At 44.2% G+C, this 22,276-nt stretch overlaps 2 protein-coding genes across 13 annotated transcripts in view; both read left to right on the plus strand.

Moving 5' to 3' along the window:
- Window positions 1-17,139, plus strand: part of MLF1 (myeloid leukemia factor 1) — a 35,483-nt gene extending 18,344 nt beyond the window's left edge. For 2 of the 12 annotated variants that reach the window (XM_038571303.1, XM_038571309.1), the window contains exons 2-9: window positions 469-616; window positions 4,953-4,994; window positions 7,400-7,510; window positions 8,812-8,940; window positions 10,735-10,894; window positions 13,517-13,655; window positions 14,658-14,713; window positions 15,573-17,139. In XM_038571303.1, coding sequence (XP_038427231.1) covers window positions 469-616; window positions 4,953-4,994; window positions 7,400-7,510; window positions 8,812-8,940; window positions 10,735-10,894; window positions 13,517-13,655; window positions 14,658-14,713; window positions 15,573-15,661 — 874 coding nt within the window. In that variant the 3' untranslated portion in view covers window positions 15,662-17,139. Of the gene's footprint in view, window positions 1-468; window positions 617-4,952; window positions 4,995-7,399; window positions 7,511-8,811; window positions 8,941-10,734; window positions 10,895-13,516; window positions 13,656-14,559; window positions 14,631-14,657; window positions 14,714-15,572 lie in introns of those variants that run through there. The other 10 variants (XM_038571304.1, XM_038571306.1, XM_038571308.1 and 7 more) reach the window with 10 other exon arrangements.
- A 4,542-nt stretch (window positions 17,140-21,681) lies between these two features.
- The window catches only part of GFM1 (G elongation factor mitochondrial 1), a 43,529-nt gene continuing 42,934 nt past the window's right edge, over window positions 21,682-22,276 (plus strand). Inside the window, exon 1 of the mRNA XM_038571316.1 lies at window positions 21,682-21,814. Within this exon, the coding sequence (XP_038427244.1) occupies window positions 21,725-21,814 (90 nt within the window). The 5' untranslated portion in view covers window positions 21,682-21,724. The remainder of the gene's footprint in view (window positions 21,815-22,276) is intronic.

The raw sequence follows: 22,276 nt of genomic DNA on the forward strand, positions 1-22,276 counted from the left end.
CTATTTCCCTTGGTGCTGGCTTAAGCTACCTGAGATGGGTTACTTTGCATTTGTCACTTTTATACAGTACGAGAGAAATAAAGGTGCATTTTTATTATATATAGATTAATGATAGTAGGTAGCAAATGGAACAGTTTTTGCGGGCAGCCCAGCTGGCTCAGCGGCTTAGCGCCACCTTCGCCCCAGGGTGTGATCCTGGGGTCCCAGGATCGAGTCCCACGTCGGGCTCCCTGCAGGGAGCCTGCTTCTCCCTCTCTCTCTCTCTGTGTCTCTCATGAATGAATAAATAAATAAAATTTTTTTAAAAAGGAACAGTTTTGTTCTTTGTGAGATGATTCGATGCATCTACACTCTTCTGTCTAACAAGCATGTCAGATGGCTCAAAATAATTCTTTGTAGTATTTAGCTGCCTGTTTATTATTTAAATTCCAACACTTACTCTTGGATGATTATATGTATTTTCAACAGTGACTCCTTTATTGCACACCGAGAAAGTATGCGTCAGATGATGAGAAGTTTTTCTGAACCTTTTGGAAGAGACTTGCTCAGCATCTCTGATGGTAGAAGACAAGCTCGTAATCGTATGAGACACGATGATGGCGAGAGCTCCTTGGCTGTAAGTTCTTTATTTTAAGTTAGTGAGAAGGTCCTATGGAATTATGGAATTTAAAGAAAATTATTACAGAAGAATATATTTATGACGTTAGGATATGAATAATGCTTGTGTCCTAGAAATACCTTATATAAAAAGGATAGACCTGCCAGGAAGCTGAATCCTTCAACAATGAATTGTTGGCTGTGTGGGATTCCGCTGCACTACCGAAACTTTAGGACCACAGAGTCCTAGATTATAAGCCAAACCTAAAGCGTTATCTTTCATATGTGTATGTAGTTTGTTCTGCACGGCTACCTTGAGCCTTCAAAACTTAGATTAATTTTTAACTCTATTTAGAAGTTTTGCATAACCACAGTATATTTTCATAGGTTTCATCTGAGAGCAAACCTAGAAGGTTACAAACATATTTAACTAAAAAAAAAAAAAACCAAAAAACAAAATCCAGGATGCTTTATGTATTAAAGGATGCTTATGTATTTAATAAAGAGATTAAAAATCTCTTAATTACCTGTGTTTATTTTATTTATATTGCTTTTCAGCCTCAGGAATTATAATTCTAGAATATAAATCCACAGGGGTTTCTAGTTTTGTTTTCTATTAAATACTTAATTTTTGCTATTATATAAGTCTTTCATACTTAATATGTCATAGGTATCACAACCTAGGGAAGAAAAGGTGAGCCATGTCTCACCAGTATAAATTATAAATATACAGGAAAAAATGAGTTTTGGCTAAAAGAGAGGCTGAATATTTCAAATACTCCTAATGAGTTTGATGTTAAAATTACATTTACCATTTTTTTTTTACATTTACCATTTAAATGAAATTTTCATATTCTTTTTCATGTTATTCCAATATATATTACTCATATTCAGTTTTTTTTTCTTTCAGTTAGATTTTCCAAGGAATGTATTGGTATATATATATATATATATTTTTTTTTTTTTAATTCTAGGGCTATCAAGTTCCATAGAAGTCTAAAATTAAGATCAAAGGAAAAATTATCAAGGGGGGCAGAAAAATCAGTTAAAGACATTCTGAAATTCTATCTTCCACGTGAGCATTGAAATAATTTGTGTATCTGCTATAAACATAGCAAGGCAGAAGTAGGGCTCTACATAGTCCTTGGTATTTATGTGCATAAATGAGCTACTTGTAGATTTTGGGGAAGAAGTAAGAAGTGACAATTTTGTTCCCAATGGGAAAAGACATATATCAACTATCTTAGAATAGGGTTGGGGCAACTGAGGGATGAGCTTAAGGGGGGCACGTGATGTTATAAGCACAGGGTGTTATATACAACTGACAAATCACCAAATCCTACCTCTGAAACTAATAATATGCTATATGTTAATTAATTGTATTTAAATAAAATTAAAATTTTAAAAAGCAGAAAAACAAATCTTAGAATGCTATCACCATTGCACTTTTTTCTTGTTCAAACTGTATGAAAACCCTTTGTCAGACAAGAGTACTGAGTACTGTCCTAGGACACTAATGATTTTTAAAATAGGGGCGCCTGGGTGGCTTAGCGGTTGGCGTCTGCCTTCAGCTCAGGACGTGACCCCGGGGTCCTGGGATCGAGTCCCACGTCGGGCTCCCTGCATGGAGCCTGCTTCTCCCTCTGCCTGTGTCTCTGCCTCTCTCTCTCTCTCTCTCTCTCTCTCTCTCTGTCTCATGGATAAATAAATAAAATCTTTTTAAAAATTTTTAAAAATAATTTTTAAAATATAGAATATTTATAGCAGAGTTACAGCAGATTTTCCAAGGAACGTTCAGCCACTCTTTTAGCCAAAAATTTTATAATTTATACTGGTGAGAAATGGCTCTCCTTTTATTCCGTAGGGTGTGATACATTTGACATGTGTGTCTTAGTGTGAAAGACTAAATGTAATAGTGAAAATAAATTTAAACAAAATAACCAAACAACTTGAACTTTCCTAAGTCAGTGTTTTATAACTAGATGTGAAGGTAGGAACAGAAATTAGAAGTTGATTGCAGAAGATGAAAAAGACTGCTGTTATTTGAAAAGAGCACAGCCAAGAGAATAGACTTTTTTGAGCATGCTAGCAGTCCTACACTATTTAAACTTTAATAAAAGTTCATAGAAAGCTTCTCTCTAGTGAAGCTGTAAGGTTTTGTGTGGTTTTTTTGTTTGTTTGTTTTTTTTAGATTTTATTTATTTTAGAGCAAGAGAGAGCATGAGTCGGGGAGAGGCAGAGGGAAAGAGAGAGAAAATCCTAAGCAGACTTGGTGTGGATCCCAGTGCTGAGCTTGTGGATCCCAGGACTGGATCCCAGGACCCTAAATTATTACCTGAGTGGAAATAAAGAGGCCAAAATGAAAAGTCGGATCCTTAACCAACTGAGCCACCTAGGTGCCCTAAACAATGTTTTTAAATGAGTGTTTTGATTAAGCAGTGAGCCATTATGATGTAGCTTTTAAGCATAGTGGATGAAAATCTATATCTCAGATAGACTTCTTGATAACTTTTAAATTTATTTTTGGCCCATTTCTTAGACCATTATTTTTGGTCTTTTTGTTTTTAATGGGGATGGGACAGAGGGGGAGAGAGTCTTAAGCAGGCTCCATGCCCAGCGTGCAGCCTGATACTATGCTCAGTCTCACAACCCTGAGATCATGACCTGAGCAGAAATCAAGATTTGGATGCTTAACCACCTGAGCCACCCAGGCCCTCCAACATTTGTCATCTTTATCAGCCATTTTATGAAGGAGAACAGAGACTCCTACAAAAGTAGGGGGAGCATCAGCCATCCAATGTTCTTGTTTACGGTATTGGCATTTGCTTCAGTTCATGATTTCTTTATGGGGATATTTTTAAGCCAGGTGTCCATTTGGGGAGGATTAGTTTTGTTTAAAACTAGATAGTTTAGTTTTTTTAATTTTTAGATTTTACTTACTCGTTTAGAGATAGAGTACGAGCAGCGGGGAGGAACAGAGGGAGGGGCGGAGGGAGAGGGACAAGCAGGCTCCACACTGAGTGGGAGTCTGACCTGGGGCTTGATCCCATGACCCTGGGGTCATGACCCCAGCTGAAATCAGGAGTCGGCTGTTCAACCCACTCAGCCACCCAGGCGTCCCAAAAACTAGATAATTTAATCTGTAAATATATTTAATTAAGCAGTTTATAATTCAAGGTATGACATGACCATCTGATATTTGGATTGAATGATAGCACCAGAGTCAATATAAAATGTTTTTCTCTTCAGTGAAAATAAATAGAGAAATAGTATTGGTGTATCTAAAACATGTTGGTGATTACTGTTCTAAATCTATAGTATAAATATATATCATCTGATATAATTTATTATAAAATTTAATAAAAATACATAGCTTTCAACATGCACAAGGAGAAAATTACCTATCACTGAATGATCTAAAACTTTATATATATCATTTCCCCCAAATTTCAAATTTTATTTTTAACATTTGAAACTTCCAAGTAATAAAAGTTTTTGTTTTGTATATATGTCTAAGATTTTATTTTTACTGAGGAATACAATTTGTGAACTATTAGATAATTCCATCTAATATACTTAACATTCTTTTGCTTGTCAGAGACCCTACATATTTTTAAATCTGTGTGTGATCCTTTCTGAAGTCTTATATTTTTTTATTACATGTATTAGTTCTTGGGAGATATTCATTAATTTTTTCCCAATATCTATACTTTTGAAATGTTATTAATGGAGATAATTGCTTACTTTTAGTTGTTTATAAGCAGGATTAATTTATCATTTAAAATTATGGAATAGTTGAGCAAAGGAAAGATGAGCTCTTAATCATTGTACTGTGTTCTAATTAACTTTGGTGTGAATTTGTATTTCCTTTCCAAAATATTGTCTTAATCTATAGCAAAGACTTCTTCTTACAACTGTCTTTGGTAAATACTACAGTTGTCATATTTGAAAGTGGTACGTAGCCTCCCTATTTGCCTACCAGGCTTTATGATGAGCAATAAGTGGGTAGTTTTTAAAATAAATGTTGAGGGTTTTTTTATTAAATGGTTCTAAGATTTTGTCAGCTCTAAACAATGTGATTATGTAGTACATTTCTTTCTTTTTCAGGGATTATTATATAATAAATAGCATAGGGTTCCTGGGTGGCTCAGTGGTTGAGCATCTGCCTTTGGCCTCAGGTTGTGACCCCCCCAGGGTCCCGGGATCGAATCCCGCGTCGGGCTCCCTGCATGGAGCCTGCTTCTCCCTCTGCCTGGGTCTCTGCCTCTCTGTGTGTCTCTCATGAATAAATAAAGAAATCTTTAAAAAAATAATAAATAGCATAACCAAAATTAATTGGATTTTTTTTTTTGTAGGCAATGAATTCTCTTGTACCTTTTGGCAGTTTTGGTGGTATGGTTCGTATCATGAGACACAAACCATTTTAGCAATATTTTCTGACAAATATTTATTGTTCACTAACTCAAGCAAAGTAAATTGGCATGCAGTTTCACTTATTTTCAAAATAGCTTTTTAGAATTTGTGCTGAAACCTGTTTCATGTATTAATGTTGGAGTGTTCGTGTTTTTTCTGAATTAAGTCATACCAACATACGTAAAATCAGTCTTCAAAAAAGATAAGAAATACATTTTAATGGACGGATATTCACTGTAGCTAGAGGAGCTCCCATGAAGAAGCTCAGTTGTCTGCTCTCTGCTAGGACTCCCCGGGGAGTCGGCTCCAAGCGCCCACCCGCGGCCGCTCTGTCCCCGGCTTTTCTTGCTCCTCTTCCTTTGTTTCTGTGATGCTAGTTCCTGACACACTTAAAAGCAATCGGAGGAGAAGCTCCGAGCAGCCTGACTTTGGAACGTCTCCTGCGGACGCATCTCCGCTCCTATGAGGAAGTTTCTTCGTGTCGTGTTAGACTTCGGTCATTTGTCTGCCGGAAGCCTGACACAGCGCGTTTGTCCTTCCTGATCACGTTCTCAGGAGACAAATGACAGATTAAACAAGCAGTTATAGCGGAGTTTCCAGTAAAATGATCCGAAGTCGAGCGCTACGGGAGCGCAGATAGAAAAACGCGTGTTACCCAGACCTCTTGGGGTGGTGGCATGGAGGTTAATGGGAGAAGATTTCTGGAACCTTATGGATAAGAGGAGTTAGCAGGAAAAGCAGGGAGGGGAGAAAAATGTTCGGCGCCCTGGAGCGTGAGCTGGGGAGTAAAGGCAGGAGGGTAACCAGGGACTATTACGGTCCCGGTAGGGTCTGTGGGCATTATCTTAGGAACGGGGGAAGCAGAGGTTAGAAGGGGCTGCGGTGGAGGCAGGGTGGAGGCAGGGAGGCCAGGAGGCCGCTGAAGGGTTCTGGGGACTGTTCTCATGGGTTCCGCTTGGGCAGGGGCTGTGGTGTCTTATTTGAAAGTTCAAGAGGTAAATGGGTAAAAGTTGGGGGCTTCCTGGGTTGAAGGGAGAGTAAAGAGGGAAAAGGAAAGTATTCGCCCGTTTCTTTGGCAGGAGGCATTAGGTGGGATGCCCCTGAGCTGAGGAGCAGCGGCGGGGCGGGCGCGGGGCCTGGGGCTGCGGAAGGGCCGTCTCGGTTGGGCTGTTGGGGTCGGAGGCGCCCCTGCCCCGTGGGGTGGAAGCGCCTGGTGAAGCTGAGCGCGGGGCTGGGCTGCGGGGGACAGGATGTGTCGGTTGAGCCGGTGGGTGCTGCTGGGCCCGGGGAGGCGCCTCCCGGGACCTTCTGTGGGGCGGCCGAGAGCCAGGGGTTCCAGACCAGCAGGGGACGTGCCCCGAGGGCAGGAGGCGGCCGAGGGCGGGGCACAGGTGGGGGGGCCTTTCTCCGTTAAAGACCTAGGATCGGGCAGCCCGGGGCCCAGCGGTTTGGTGCTGCCTCCGGCCCAGGGCGTGACCCCGGGGTCCCGGGATCGAGTCCGCCTGTGGCTCCCTGCGTGGAGCCTGCTCCTCCCTCTGCCTGGGTCTCCGCCTCTCTGTGTGTTTGTCATGAATAAATGAATGAAATCTATAAAAATAAAATAAAGACCTAGGATTTACCCCTGAGAGACCCAGGCGGGGAGGCGGCGGGCCGGGCCGGGCTGCGTGTCCTGTGCCCCGTGTCCCGCGGCGGCCACACGCCGGCACCCGGGCCTCGGGTCTAAGCCCTCGTGGGGCTTCCCTGACCGAGAGCAGATCCCGGCCCCGCGGCCCCACAGCTCCTGTCCCGGGCGCCCGCCCTCGCGGCCCTGGGGCTCCTCCTGCTCCCGCCGCGCCCAGGTGAGCGTGACCCCAAGGGCCCGGGAGCCCACAGGCCCCGGGGCGCCCTGGACCCTGCCCCAAAGGAAGCGGGTCGGGCCACGCGGGGCCGCCGCAGCCACCTCCGGGCCCTCCTCCCGCCTGAAGCTCGGGGACGGGGCGCGGGGGGCACGGGGGGCGCGGGGCGCTCTGCACGCGCAGCTGGGGGCGGCCAAGGGGACGCTAGAAAATTCGTCGGCGCTGGAGTTGTGCCCGCCCAGAGCAGCCACAGGACTGAAGTGGTGACTAGATTGGGTTCTAAGAAGTCGTGTTGGTGAGTGTGTGTTTATGGGCTCGTGCGTGTGCGTGTGCAGGTGCAGGTGCAGGTGCAGGTGCGGGGCCGCAGCGCCGTCCTCACTTACATGCTGGCTGCGTGAGGTGCTGCACGTGCTCTTAGCGAGTGGCTTTCTGCTGTGGCCCTTAACCACCTTCGCCTGGCCCAGGCTGCATGAGGCCCCCCGCGTGAATCCACAGAAAGACGTTTTCAGCTGTTTTGGGAAAGTTGATTTGCTTCCTTTGTGTTGTGCCCACAGTTACTAACACGCCCCAATATCCTGCAGCGCACGGACGTCAGCCCCTTCCAGGCAATGGACCGAATGATGGTGAATATGCGAAACAGCATGCACGAGTTACAGAGGGACCTCGTAAGTACTGAGAAATTGATGAGGACCTTGTTCCGGTGTCGGCACCCCCATACGATAGCGGCTTTCAACTTCTGAAAGTCATGGTCCACGGCGGTTGAAACGTAGATCTTACAGTACGACCCAGTACGCGACACTCGTGTACTGGACGGGTAAACCTGAAACCCAAGTTTTGTGAGAAAATGACCACGCTATTTACGGTGTGTGCTTATATTTTCTATTTCAGTTCATATTTTAAAAATCCTGGTCACAACCCACCAAACTGATTTCACAACCTACAAGTCTGAAAAATCACAGTAATTAACTTTCAAAATTAAGAAAAAAATACCTCAAACATTTATACTGCGTGGAAGGTCACTATTATATAAATGAACGTTTTATATGAATCTAGACTTTTTAATTATTTATAACTTATCTACTTAAAAGGATTTATAGGGATCCCTGGGTGGCTCAGCGGTTTGGCGCCTGCCTTTGGCCCAGGGCGCAATCCCGTGTCGGGCTCCCGGCATGGAGCCTGCTTCTCCCTCCTCCTGTGTCTCTGCACCTCTCTGTCTCTCTCTATCATTCATAAATAAATAAATAAATAAATAAATAAATCTTTAAAAAATTTTAAAAAGGGATTTATAACAGCTAAGAAATTAACTGTTAGTGTTTTTTTGTTTTGTTTTGTTTTTGTTTTTGTTTTTTTTTAAACATGAAAACAGACATTTCAGGAATGATGTTTGGGCATGGGATTAGATCCATACAGTCCAAGTGGTTATAAGCCAGTGTTAATACTCTTATTCTACTCATGGTATTAACATCAAAAAAATAACTTGATTTAATATGAAGAAGACTCATACTATTGTAGTCATCTAGTTTAGAATTTAAGGATCATTTTAGAATGCCCAAATGTAGGGCATTATCAGTGATTTTCGTAATCTAGCTCAATCTGGCACCCACAGGAGGTATAGAACTTGCTGGCATATGGCTCGTTGGCGGGTGTTGGCAAACTCGCGCCCCGTGTCAACCACTGACTCTAAAAGCATCACAGGCTTCAGGGCGCAGCATCTAAAGTTAAACCTAAGCCGCAGTCTTTGATCACGAAGACTTAGATCTCTGAGTCACTTCTTGTTGTTTTCCTCACAAGAAGGGTGAGGATTGGTACAAGTGAGGACCTGCCTGGGTGCCACTGGCTATACCACACGACAGTATGGAGACCCTAGAAGAACGTTAGTTACTATAGTTACTTACTTGACTCCTCTGACGTCAGTTCTGCATATTTGACTAAACTCTCTGGACTTACGATTTATATTTGCCCCCAGGGTCACCTTTCACTGGATCCAAATGGACATTCGTTTAGTTCTTCCTCAGTCATGACTTACTCCAAAGTAGGAGATGAACCACCGAAGGTTTTCCAGGCCTCAACTCAAACCCGTAGGGCTCCAGGCGGAGTGAGTAGTTTCTGAGCATTTCTTGGAGCTTATCGACTTGTGGGATGATGGATCGCCCGTATCAGATTTTAATCATTAAAGCTTGACCTGGTACCCCGGGGGTAGGGATGAGGGAGGAAGACACGTATCACCGCAACAAGTGATACTATGAAAAACGATAATGCTAATGACTGTATTTACTTACTTAAAGCCATTTCTTTCTCCCCTCACCCCGACCTCCGATGCCTTTTATTCATGTGAATGTCTGTTGATGTTTATCATTACCTTTACATGTTGCCCAGGTAAGTAGACACTAAAAGAAGTCTTTGGGGCAGCCCAGGTGGCTCAGTGGTTTAGCACCACCTTCAGCTCAGGGCGCGATCCTGGAGACCCGGGTTCGAGTCCCGCGTCGGGCTCCCTGCGTGGAGCCTGCTTCTCCCTCTCCCTGTGTCTCTGCCTCTCTCTCTCTCTCTCGCTCTCTCTCTTTCTCTCTCTCTGTCATGACTAAATAAATAATATCTTAAAAAAAAAGAAGTCTTTATCTCAGGAAATAAACGTTTATTTTTAATGTATATCTTAAGTAAATGAATTTCTTTAACTCATGAAATACTTGAAGTGTACAGAAAGGATATGGAAAATAATATAATAAATACATTCCTTCTACCCTAGTTTAGTCAAATCATAACATTTTTCTCTATTTGCTTTAGGTTGTCTCTTGTTCTGTTTTCTTTTTTAAGCATAATATTAGATGCAGTTAAAGCTTCTAGTGCACTCTTCCGTCCCTACTTCCTTTTCCCTTTTACTGCCCCCCCCCACAAGAGAACCATTTTCCTGTACGTATCATTCTCATGTATTTTTAATAAATTTATTACCTATATGCTTCATAAACAATATAAGTGATTTTATTGGTTTCTAAACTTTATATAAATGGTTTCATGCTACATGTCTTTAATTTATGTTTCTGCTGATTGATATTTAGGTATTTCTAATTTTTCGCTTACTTATCTTTATACATGTCTCCATGTGCAAATGAATGGTATGTATTGTTGGTTTGTAGGAGGTGGATGTCTTCATCTTTACCTAAAAATCACTAAATTACTATGGCACAGTGATTGAAACAGTTGACAACACCCACAAAGTCTGGCATAAGAGTTCCCATTTCCACACTTATAGTGAAAAAAAATTCAGTTTGCCTGTTTAATGGGTGTGAATAGTTAATTTTTTAGTTCTTACATGTAAAGACATACCCTTTCATGATGCTCTTGCCATAGTGCAGACATTTTCATTCTAACTTGCTATAAGTGACATATATCTTAAATGCAGACAGCTAATGGTAGACATCCCACAGCAAACCATGCTAATATTAATAGTCTGTCTGTCACGAATATCCTCATGACCTATAGAGTCAATATGTAGGAGCTATGAGCTTCAAACCCAAGGAAGTTGCCCTTACTCGTAGAGATGCTAGCATGTACTCCCAACTATGACACTGTTAAGGACAGTGGAAAGCACTACGTTTATAACAAATAATAACTTAATTTGTAATACTATTTGATTTCAATTTAGAAAAAGTTTAAATTGTATTGGCTCTATTTGCCCTGGACGTTTTAATTTTACGCAGTTCTGAAAATATCAGAGAACTATTACCACAATTTTGCTGCTAGTTGGTACTGGAATTGAGTACCCAGTGTTTTTAGAGATGTCGATTTATGGTCTTACCTCTATATGTGTGAACAGGTCCTGAGGGGTTGAGAATTATATCCATTCTCTATATATTCAAATAATAACTAATTTTTATTTTCTTCGTTTTTACAGATAAAGGAAACTAGGAGAGCATTGAGAGATTCGGATAGTGGACTAGAAAAAATGGCTGTTGGTCATCATCTTCACGACCGAGCTCATGTCATTAAAAAGTCAAAGAACAACAAGACTGGAGATGAAGAGGTCAATCAAGAGTTCATCAATATGAATGAATGTAAGTTGTCACGGAAAATAGCATTCTTCCTCTTAAAATAGCAGCTGGACTGGTAGTACTTGATGAATGTTTTTTGTGGAAACATTTTATATCATTTTGAGGTAGTTTTTTTTTTTTTTTTTTTTTTAAAGATTTTATTTATTTATTCATAGACACAGAGAGAGAGAGGCAGAGACACAGGCAGAGGGAGAAGCAGGCTCCATGCAGGGAGCCCGATGTGGGACTTGATCCCGGGTCTCCAGGATCACACCCCAGGCTGCAGGCGGCGCCAAACCTCTGTGCCACCGGGGCTGCCCCATTTTGAGGTAGTTTATGAATAATATGTGTAGGGACTACCTTATCCAAGTAGTAAAATTGTGGTTTCATTGTTTCTTAGTTGATTTGTTTTCTATAGCAATTTTTGGGAATGTTATTTAGTTTTTGTTTTATGTTTGGAAAATGGAATCTTTTGAATTACCATTTAGTAAGACTGCTAGTAGGCAAAATGAGCTCTTAAATATTTCTGAGGCCTATTTGAAAAGTATAGAAAAGAATAAAGAAGAAAATAAAAATTATCCATAATCCCAACCCAAAATAACTACGGTTAATGTTTTAGTGTATTTCTTCCTAATAGTTTTATATATAGAAACACATACACTTTTTTTTTAAATTAGTATTTTACTGTCTAGTTTATATTGTGCTTACTTTTAATTCACCACCATGATTATAACAGACACCTATGATGTTATTGTTCAAAAATATTCTAAATGGTTACCTAAAAGTTCTGTCATGAATGGGCCATAATTTAAAAAATAATTCTGGGATCCCTGGGTGGCTCAGCGGTTCAGCACCTGCCTTTGGCCCAGGGCGTGATCCTGGGGTCCCAAGATCGAGTCCCATGTCGGGCTCCCGGTGCATGGAGCCTGCTTCTCCCTCTGCCTGTGTCTCTGCCTCTCTCTCTCTCTCTCTCTCTCTCTTTCTCTCTATGTCTATCATGAATAAATAAATAAAATATTTAAAAAATAATAATGACAATTCTGTATTGTTGGGCACTTAACGTTTTGTATAGATAAGATTTTAATTTCTTGTATCGTTGGATAATATATCATGTATATATCAAGTACATATTTCCATTTTCTAGATTTTATATTCATTCTTCAATTCAACTGCACTTAAGTCTTTCCAGTGTCCTAACTCTTCTTAATGTAATCTTTGGGTTATATTCACCTCCCACTTTCAAAAAGCATTTTGAGTAAGTCTTTTGTTACTTTAAATTTAAATTATTTAAATGGAAATGGTTTAAATTATCGTATCATTTTATTTTTTTTAATTTTTATTTATTTATGATAGTCACACAGAGAGAGAGAGAGACAGAGACACAGGCAGAGGGAGAAGCAGGCTCCATGCACGGGGAGCCGGACGTGGGATTCGATCCCGGGTCTCCAGGATCGCGCCCTGGGCTAAAGGCAGGCGCCAAACCGCTGCGCCACCCAGGGATCCCTATCGTATCATTTTATTTTTTTTTTTTATTTTTATTTTTTTAATTTTTATTTATTTATGATAGTCACAGAGAGAAAGAGGCAGAGACACAGGCAGAGGGAGAAGCAGGCTCCATGCACGGGGAGCCGGACGTGGGATTCGATCCCGGGTCTCCAGGATCGCGCCCTGGGCTAAAGGCAGGCGCCAAACCGCTGCGCCACCCAGGGATCCCTATCGTATCATTTTAGAAAAAGAAATTCTCTTAAGATTGGATTTGAGAAAACTATTCTTACGCATTAAGAAGGAAGCTACATCTTAACCTTTCTTTAATTTTAACCTTTGTAGTTTTGCCATAAATATATACAGAGTACTGCACAATAATTAACATGAAGAAAAATTTAGTGATGAAACACATTATTGTTATTATTTAAAAGTTTTATTTAAGAGAGAGAGAGAGTAAGAGAGCGCACTGGCCTGCCTGCGCTGGAGCAGCGGGAGAGGGAGAAGCAGCGGGAGCCCAATGCAGGGCTTAATCCCAGGGTCCCAGGATCATGACCTGAACCGAAGACAGAGGCTTAACTAACTGAGCCACCCAGGCTCCCCGGAACACATTATTATTATAAAGTCCATCTGATAGAACAAATATTATCATTTACCTATTGTTATTTTATCCAAGTTAGATGGCCTATCTCATAACAACATAAATTGGCAGTTGAGGTAAGTAACCTGTCTTAGGATATTGACAACAGAAACTTACCGGTTAGGCCAAGTTCTGTAGGAAAATGGTGAGGTTAATAGGCAGTGCTAGTTACAGAAGTGCCCAAGTACAGAGGAAAAGCATGATCACCAGGAGATGACCGGGAAGAAAGACTGTAGGTGGTTGTAATTGGGTCAGAGGTTCATAGGGTAGGATAATATGGTATGCAGGCAGGTGCATGAAAGACCAGTTCATCAATAACAAAATTATCAATAGGAATAAAAGAGAAACAAAAAGGGAAATATTACTCTGAATCAAAGACCTTTTATATTTGGAGCAGTCTCCTGCCTCTCTCTTGAGGTTAGGCTGATGGAAGCACAAGGCCAGAATGAAGTATGTGGGAGTCAAAGCAGCTACTGACCGTTAATACCTTAACACTTGCCCCTTTATTTTGATATTTAATATAGGTGATGCTCATGCTTTTGATAATGAGTGGCAAAATGAGATTTTGAAGTACAAACCAGTGGGACAATGGCGCAACGTGGAAAACCCTAGGATGCGAAGCGTTGGTCATGAGAATTCAGGTTGCCGAGAACTTAAAAGAAGGTAAAAGTTATTTCTAAAAATGTGTTTTTTAAGAATCAGAAGAAAAGTTATGTAATTTCACCTCTGTATCAGGAAGTTTTTTTTTTTTTTTTTTTTTTTAAATTATTTATGATAGTCACACAGAGAGAGAGAGAGAGGGGCAGAGACACAGGTAGAGGGAGAAGCAGGCTCCATGCACCGGGAGCCCGATGTGGGATTTGATCCCAGGTCTCCAGGATCGCGCCCCTGGCCAAAGGCAGGTGCTGTATCAGGAAGTTTTGACTGACATCCATTGTTTGTATCCACAGTATCTTTTGTGAAGGATGTAATAATTTCACATCATATCTTAGCATTCCACAGAAATTTGAGTTTGTCTCTAAAAACCGTTAATATTTTAAGATTATATGATTAGTAACCCACTGGCAAATTATGCTTCAGAAGATAGGGGCTAAAATCCTTGTAAGGAAAAATGAGATACTACAATGTACTTGTTCTTGTAAGACAGATTTTAACCTGGATGTAGAGGAATCATACATTTCATGCCAGGCAAAGATACTGGTATCTAGAGACACGATAAGGGGAGAGGGGCTCTATTTGAAAGGCTTAAGAAAACTTCCCTAACAAGTCAATGGTAGATGCAGTTTTAGGTACTTGTGTAATACGTGGCATTAACTGCACCTATACTAGTGATGAAACACACTATTATTGTTATTTAAAGATTTTATTTAGGAGAGAGAGAGAGGAGGGGGAGAGGTATTCGATAATATTAGATATTTTGGAAGAATTTTTCAAGAACTTTAGCCTCCATTGGGATTACCTTTGGAATAGCTGTGTTGAAATCACACCTTAAAGATTAAAGAGATTTTTGTTCATTTAGTGTATATTCTAGTATATTCTAGAGTTAGAATTTAATTTTGTTCTTTAGGGGAAAAATGGAAAACAGTACCTAATTCCTTTTAAAGTTACACTTGAGAGACAAGGGGGCCTCACAGCCCTTAAAACAGAAATCTGTTCTGGCCACAGGAGAGTGGAGGATTGGGGCAGAAGGTGGAAGGCTTCACAGAACCAGCGGCGGACAAGTGGGTATCAAGTAGATCAGACGCTGTGCACAGAACTTTATTTTAAAATACTTATTCAGGAATTTAGAGCCCTAATATTTTCTGAAGAAAATTAGCTTCCATATTACTTTTAGACCATTATTTATCTCATTTTGAAAAACCTTACAGTGCTAAGTTTGACTATGAAATCAGGTCCCTGTTAGAGAAAACGAGCTCTTTATAGGTAATCTGTAAATCTGTGGCCTGCTACCAGGGGCATTTTCTGCAATAGAAAATTTCTGGAGTGGATTTCTGTAATAACAAAAATGTCACATATCCCTACTGTCTAATATGGTAGCCACTAGCCACATGTGGCTGTTGAACCACACTTGAAACGTGGCGGGTGCAGCTGAGGAACTGAATTTTTAAAATTTATTTTAGTCAATGTATTTTTTTTTAAATTTTTATTTATTTATGATAGTCACAGAAAGAGAGAGAGAGAGGCAGAGACACAGGCAGAGGGAGAAGCAGGCTCCATGCACCGGGAGCCCGACGTGGGACTCGATCCCGGGTCTCCAGGATCGTGCCCTGGGCCAAAGGCAGGTGCCAAACCGCTGCGCCACCCAGGGATCCCTATTTTAGTCAATTTAAATGTAAATGATGTGACTAGTGGCTACCATGTTGGATAGCATGATTCAGCAGTAAAATCTATCCCAGGAAAGTAGCTGCTGCTTTCTTAAATGTTAATGAAATAGTCTCCCATATGTTTTCAAAGCTATTATGGACGTTTTAGGTAAAACTGTCCATAAATTACAGTGTTTCTTTAAATCATGTATGTATTGATTTGTCAACTACTGGGCGTTTAAAAAAATGGTGTTAATGTTCGACTTCTATTTCCCAGGGAGAAACCTCATCAAAGTCCAGCCATTGAATATGGAAGAAGATCAAATGTTCCTGTGGACAAACTCAACGTCAAAGGATCTCCTGTGAAAATCAACAAAAAATAAATAGCCTTGCATTTGATTTGTTTAGTCTTGATTGTTTTAACAGAGAAAGTAATGGTGCTGGGTTATACCCATGAGACCAATCTCTTGTTCAGTCAGTACTGTACTTCACTTTCTTCTGATATCTGAATGTTCTCGGAAGAGAGCCTGCTTTATACGGTCTGTACTTTAGGAATAAAACTTTGGTTTTCAACACTTTAAGTAAGTTGCTAAACATTTTCTTTAAAAAATGCTAATTTGATTTTGCTTTCCCAATTATCTTACTCTATGGGCTATATATTCTTTTATATATTCAAGAGTGAATGTAGAGCTAGCTTTATCTGATGTATTAGTTATAAGAAAGTAAAATGTTAAAAAATAGTCTCAGTTTTCACTAACAATATCAGAGTGATGTTAATAAAGGTAAAATTACTTAAATCAAATGTTATGTTATGTAGCCAGCTAGCTTTAAAATCTCAAAAAAATAAAATTACACTGGTACTGTTTTATTAGAAACTAGTTATTTTGATAAGTTACATTAAAATAAATCTCAATTTCAAGGGAAGATTTTAAATCACTAATATATATGAGTTTTATTCTCATAACTTCTTTAAGCAGTGTGTTCCTCTTTTTGTTCTGTATTACATTCTTAACATTCATCGGACGTTACATTGACCTTTCTCTTTAGCTTCTTAAGGTAGCATATTTCCGTTCTCCTCTCCCACAAACAGCTTAATCTGTCTTCACAGTTAACATTCTAAAGTTGGAGTGTCCTTGGAGAAACTCTGCTCAGCCTTTCTGTGACATTTAGAAAAATGCATTTGGTATTCTGTAAACCTGAATGATTGATTGTCTCAAAATTTCTCAGACAGCTGATATGTATGTTTGAGCAAGGTACTTAATAATTCAGTTCTGTTTTGTACCATTTAAAAATTCAGCTTTAGCTTTTTTATCCTAGAATTCAATCTGTTTTTAGAAAAAGTTTGAAGTTTACGAGAATATAAAAATCTTTAACCCTTAAGTTTTTGTTGTTTCAGGAGGGGAAAAGAGAACAGAAAACCCACTATCACTCTATAATCCTAATATCTTGCTTTTTTCACTTTGGAAATAGAACTATGTGATCGTGCTTATACTCTTCTAACCTTCCATATTCTATGCTGTTAATTTGATTAGTGCGTTTCCTGCCTGTAATTAATTACTGAAATAAGATGCATACACGTCTATTTTTATAAGAAAAATGCATGTATTAAAGATGTTAACATTTTCTTCTAATGCATACTTTAGTATACTAATAACATATTGGGAAGTTGCCATAAGGCATAAATTCTAAATAACACTTTTGCATAAATTTACTCGATAGAGCAAAATCCCAATAGCATAGACACTGTAATTATTCTCCTTCTGCCTAAATCGTTACATAGATGATAACTTGAATCATGTTCAAATATGAAAACACGCCTTAATAAATTATCATATTTAAAAGAATATAACTTCTGTGCATCATATAACAGAGCATTTATAGCTATTTTTCCTCCCAACTTATTTACCATAGAAAGTAAATAAAAATTGAATGAAAGGTAGATTTCTTCTTCTTTTTTTTTTTTTGGTAGATTTCTTCTTATGCCACACTGCTTCATAAGGGGTCACTCATAAAAATAGGTGACATATAGAGATTAAACGTCAATTCTTCAGGATCACATGATGCTGAAATTCTTCTTTTCAGAATCATTTTTACCATACTGCCGAAGTCAACCATATAAGAAAGAAGTTTCTCTGTAGCCTGTAGTTCAGAGAATGGCTTTCCTTGTGGACAACCGTTGATGCTTCTGGAACCCTGGATGTCTTGGGAATGGAAGGATAGTCAACAACTTGGTGAATGTGGTTTTGACAATAAGGGCAAGTTGCATGCTCACACTCCTTGCCACGTTAGAGATTTTCCTGGTATCTGGCTGTCTCAGGGACAGGTTTCCATCACTTCACCTTTATGACCCCATTACCTACCCTTTACTGTCACAAGGCAAGGGCAGGGATACATGGAATGAGGATGGTCCCTAAATGTGACGATATGACAGTGGTATTTGGAGATCGTCCTCTGGGAGGTGATCAGGTCATGAGGGTGGAGCCCTCGTAATAGGATTAGTGCCTTTGTAACAGAGATTTCTATTGTTTATAAGCCACTGTATCGTTTATGGTATTTTTCCTGTAGCAGCCTGAAGGGACCCAGACGGTGGCCTTGGGCTGACGGGGCTATAGGAGAATTTAGAGTCTACTGAAGCGCGACCTGGACCTTCCCTGCCGCGATTTAAGATCTTCAATGTGCTAATAATATGCATATCTGAGACCTCTTAAGTCCCCTCTGTCCCTGATTACATGGAGTTTGCGGTACACTGGCATTCTGATGATTTCTTTGTCCCCGGTGTCGTGCCTATGGCCTCGTGGGGCTTGGGGGTTCTGATCAGACTTTGGTGTTTTCTGCTGAAGTTGACTTTAAACGCCACGTCCCGTCCCCTGTGTCCTTGCCCATCATCTTCTATTATGCGTGTGGGGAAACGTGCCCAGTCTGGCCACCCCTGCGCAGCGGGCTTCGGGAGAGGCCTTACATGCACCCAGGTTCCCTCGAGCTCGGGTTCCTCAGGTCGGAGTCACGTGGTTTGACGAAGGGGTGAAAGCCCAAGGCAGCCGCGTCTCCCTTTGACGGACCATCAGGCAGTTTCTCAGGGTCTGTGCCCACAGACCTGTCCGACGTCCAGGCCCCACGAGCAGGGACTGCGCGGCCGTCGGGGAAGTCGGGCGGGAACCAGCCGCGCCGCAGCGGGCCTCGCAGGACCACCACGACAGCGCACAGGCTCGGGGGCAGAGCGCGCCTGGTGTTGGTCTGAAAGGGACCACTTTGTTTATATAAAAGACTTCCTGGTGTTTTAGGTCCATATTTCAGAGCTTTTTAGAATTTTTTCCAAGTAGGCTCCACGCCCAGTGTGAGGCCAGCGCAGGCCTTGACCTCCTGACCCTGAGGTCAGCACCTGAGTTGGCAGCGAGAGTTGGGCCCTTAACCCCCGGAGCCCTGGAGCCCGGGCCCACTTCCCCGAGCTGCCTGACCCTGCGGTCACCGTGACTACGGTCCTGAGGTCCTGAGGCGGGAAGGTGATCAGCCGTGGCGGGGAGCCCTGGCCCGGGCGGCTCCAAGCACGCCAAGTGCACGAGCCTGCCGCGCCTCGACGCCAAGAAAGCAAAACCCGAGCGCAGCGGCCCGCGGCCGCCTCGAAGCTCCGCCAGTGCCCGGATTCCCCTGCTCTCTCTCCGCCGCTTCGGGGTCCCCCTTAGCTCTGGCGCTGGAGACCTCCCGCCCGCTTCCGGCTTGGCCGCTGCCTCATTGGGAGCCACTTTCCCTCAAACTCAAAATGTTTTTTTAAAGAGTTTATTTTTTTCCAATAATCTCCACACCCAATGTGGGGCTCAAACCCACAAGCCCGAGATCAAGAGTCTTGATGAGGGCGCCAGGTGCCCCGCAAACTCAAAATTTTTGATCTAGCATCTAGGTCACTGATTTTCCTGTTCTTCTCTATTTTTTCCTCCCACTCGAAATTTTTAAAGGTTTTACTTATTTGAGAGAGGGACACGTGAGCAGGGGGAGGAACCAGAGGGACAGGGACAAGCCGACTGACTGTGCCGAGCACAGAGCCCCACTCGGGGTTATCCCAGGACCCTGAGATCATGACCCACACTTGGTCTGCTCAACCGCTGAGCCACCCACGCGTGGTGTGTCCGTATATGTGACTGTTTTCTCAACTCCTCTGTAAAAATTTTCGAGTGTGGGGTGTGGGGTGCCTGGGCGGCTCAGTTGGTTGGCTCAGGTCATGATGTCGGGGTCATGAGGTTGAGCCTGCCTGGGGCTCTGAGCTGGGCCTGGAACCTGCTTGAGATTCTCTCTCTCCCTCTGCCCCGTGCCCCCAGCAAGCTCGCTCTCTCGAAAAACAAAAACCTTAAACAGAGATCGTCTATGATATTTACTCATAAATATCTAGCTAGATAGTTCTTGGTTTTCTGTCTTCCAGTTTTCTTTTTTTTTTTTTCCTTATGATTTTTATCCATGAGAAACACACAGAGAGAGGCAGACACAGCAGAGGGAGAAGCAGGCTCCCTGCAGGGAGCCCTGGTGCGGGACTCGATCTCAGGACCCCGGGGTCACAGCCTGAGCTGAAGGCCGACGCTCAACCGCTGAGCCACCCAGGCGTCCCCCAATTTTCTCTTTGGAGTAAAGAAGAGTTGATTACTTCGATTAAGAATGGTTAATAAAGATAAGAACATATTTAATATAGTAATTACAGAAAAATATGAATATACATACACACTAGATAATGAGCATGAATTTTTACTTGACAACTATTAGTTTGTTAAAGTGGTGATTTTAGTAGTACATACGCTTTTTTTAACCTAATTATATCTTAAAACCCAAGGAAACTTAATCCCATTATCATTTGCATAATTATGTATTTATATATTTTAAACAAATACACAAAAGGCTTAAAAAGATAATTTTTGGAAAGTCCACAAACCAAAAAGCTTACTGGGTATATTCAACGTTAATGGATTTATTCTTCAAATCACTTTACAAATCCTTTATTGTGAAAAATGGATGATTTGCAAAAAGTACATTTGAAATTCATCCCTGAGACCTTGATCTTCCTTTTCTCACGTCCCTGGTCATCTGCTCTGATTTCTATGCATTTGTTGTTAATCCACTTAACAGCCGCTCACCAAGCACCTGGCACGTGCAGGGGCTGCGGCCCCAACAGGCCCCCAGCGGCCCGCGGCCTCCTCGCACCCGCACCGGCGGGGGGAGGGGGGAGGGCCCAGGTGCACCCGCACCGGCAGGTGGGGTGGGGGGAGGGCCCAGGTGCACCCGCGCCGGCGGGGGGAGGGGGAGGGCCCAGGTGCCCCGGGCGTGCTCTGAGGGTGGAAGGGCCCTGCTGTTTGAGCAGAGTCGGTCGGGAACACCCCACCGAGGGCGCGAACACGCGGAAGGAGCCGCCCGGTACCGCGGGGGAGCGAGGCTCGGGCCGGAGGGTCCGGAAGGGGCCGGGTCCCCGGGGCGGGGCCGGCGCTGCCTGCGGCCCCGGTGCTGCGGGGGGGCGGGGGGTCAGGCTGGGGGGCGGCATCAGCTCCCGGGCCCAGGGGACCCAGGTGTCTCAGGGGACAGGGGTATCCCAGGTATACCAGGGACCCAGGTGACCCACATATCCCAGGTGACCCAGGTGTCCAGGTGACCCAGGTGTCCCAAGTGACCCAGCTGTCCCAGATATTCCAGGTGACCCAAACCCAGGTGTACTGGGTGTCCCAGGTGACCCAGGTGACCCAGGTGTCCAAAGGACCCAGGTGCCTCAGGGACCCCAGTGACCCAAGGACCCAGGTGTCCCAAGGACCCAGGTGACCCAAGGACCCAGGTGACCCTGGTGACCCAAGGACCCAGGTGTCCCTAGGACCCAGGTGACCCAAGGACCCAGGTGTCCCTAGGACCCAGGTGACCCTGGTGACCCAAGGACTCAGGTGTCCCAGGTGACCCAGGTGTCCCAGGTGACCCAGGTGTCCCGGGGCCGTTTGCGCGCCGGGCCCAGGACACTCCGCGCAGCCCGGGAAGGCGGCCCCGCCCCCCCCGGAACGCCAGGCGCGCAGGGGCTCGCCCGCTGCCCCACAGCCGCTCAGGCCCCGTCGGCTCCTTTTCCTACTAGAGGCCTCGCCCTGATCCCCGAAAGCAGCGGCCCCGTCCCGCCCCGCCCCGCCCCTGCACCTGCACCTGCACCTGCACCTGCCGGCGGCGCTCCGGGCCCGAGCGGACGCTCCAGGTCTGAACCTTCTGGCCCCGCCCTCCCGCCCCGCGGCAGCTCCGGGCCCGGCCGGCAGGGGGCGCCGAGCGGCGGCCGCCTCGCCCCCAGCCGCCGGAAGTGCCTTCCCTTCCCGCGCGCGCCCCGCCCCGCGGCCTTCGCCCCGGAAGCGCTCTCGGCCCGGCGGCGGCGCGCGGGGGCACTTCCGGCGTCGGCAGCTCTCACCTCTCCGCGGCCGCCGCGCTCGCGCCATGAAGCTGCTGGGGGCCGCGGCCGCCGTGGCCTTGGGGCGCGGGCCGCTCCCGCGGGCTCCCGGCGCGCTGGGCTGGCGGAGGACGCAGGTAGCGGAGCCCGCGGGGCCGGGGGCGGGGCTCGGGCCCGGGGCTGCGCGGTGAGCGGGGGGAGGGGAGGGGATGGGATGGGGAGGATGGGGGAGGGGGGTGGGGAGGATGGGGGAGGGGAGGATAGGGGGAGGGATGAGGGAGGGGGAGGTTGGGGAGGGGGTGGGGGAGAGTGGGGGAGGGATAGGGGTGGGGGAGGGAGGGGGAGGATAGGGGATGGAGATGGGGGAGGGCGTGGGGAGGGTGGGGGAGGGGAGGGGGAGGATGGGGCGGGAGGGGGGTCGGGAGGCCTCCATGGGGAGGAGGCCTGGTCCTCTCCGCCCTCCGGCCCGGGCTCCGCTGTCTCACACCCCGACTCGTGCCCCTCGGAATCCCCTCGGAGTCGGTGTGCGGACAGATAGCAGCCAGTCCCGGCTCTGTTCCCCTGTCGCTCACGCGCACGGAAATTGCACCGATCTGAGT

Source organism: Canis lupus, chromosome 23, assembly GCF_011100685.1.
Source record: "Canis lupus familiaris isolate Mischka breed German Shepherd chromosome 23, alternate assembly UU_Cfam_GSD_1.0, whole genome shotgun sequence".
NCBI classification, from domain to species: domain Eukaryota; kingdom Metazoa; phylum Chordata; class Mammalia; order Carnivora; family Canidae; genus Canis; species Canis lupus.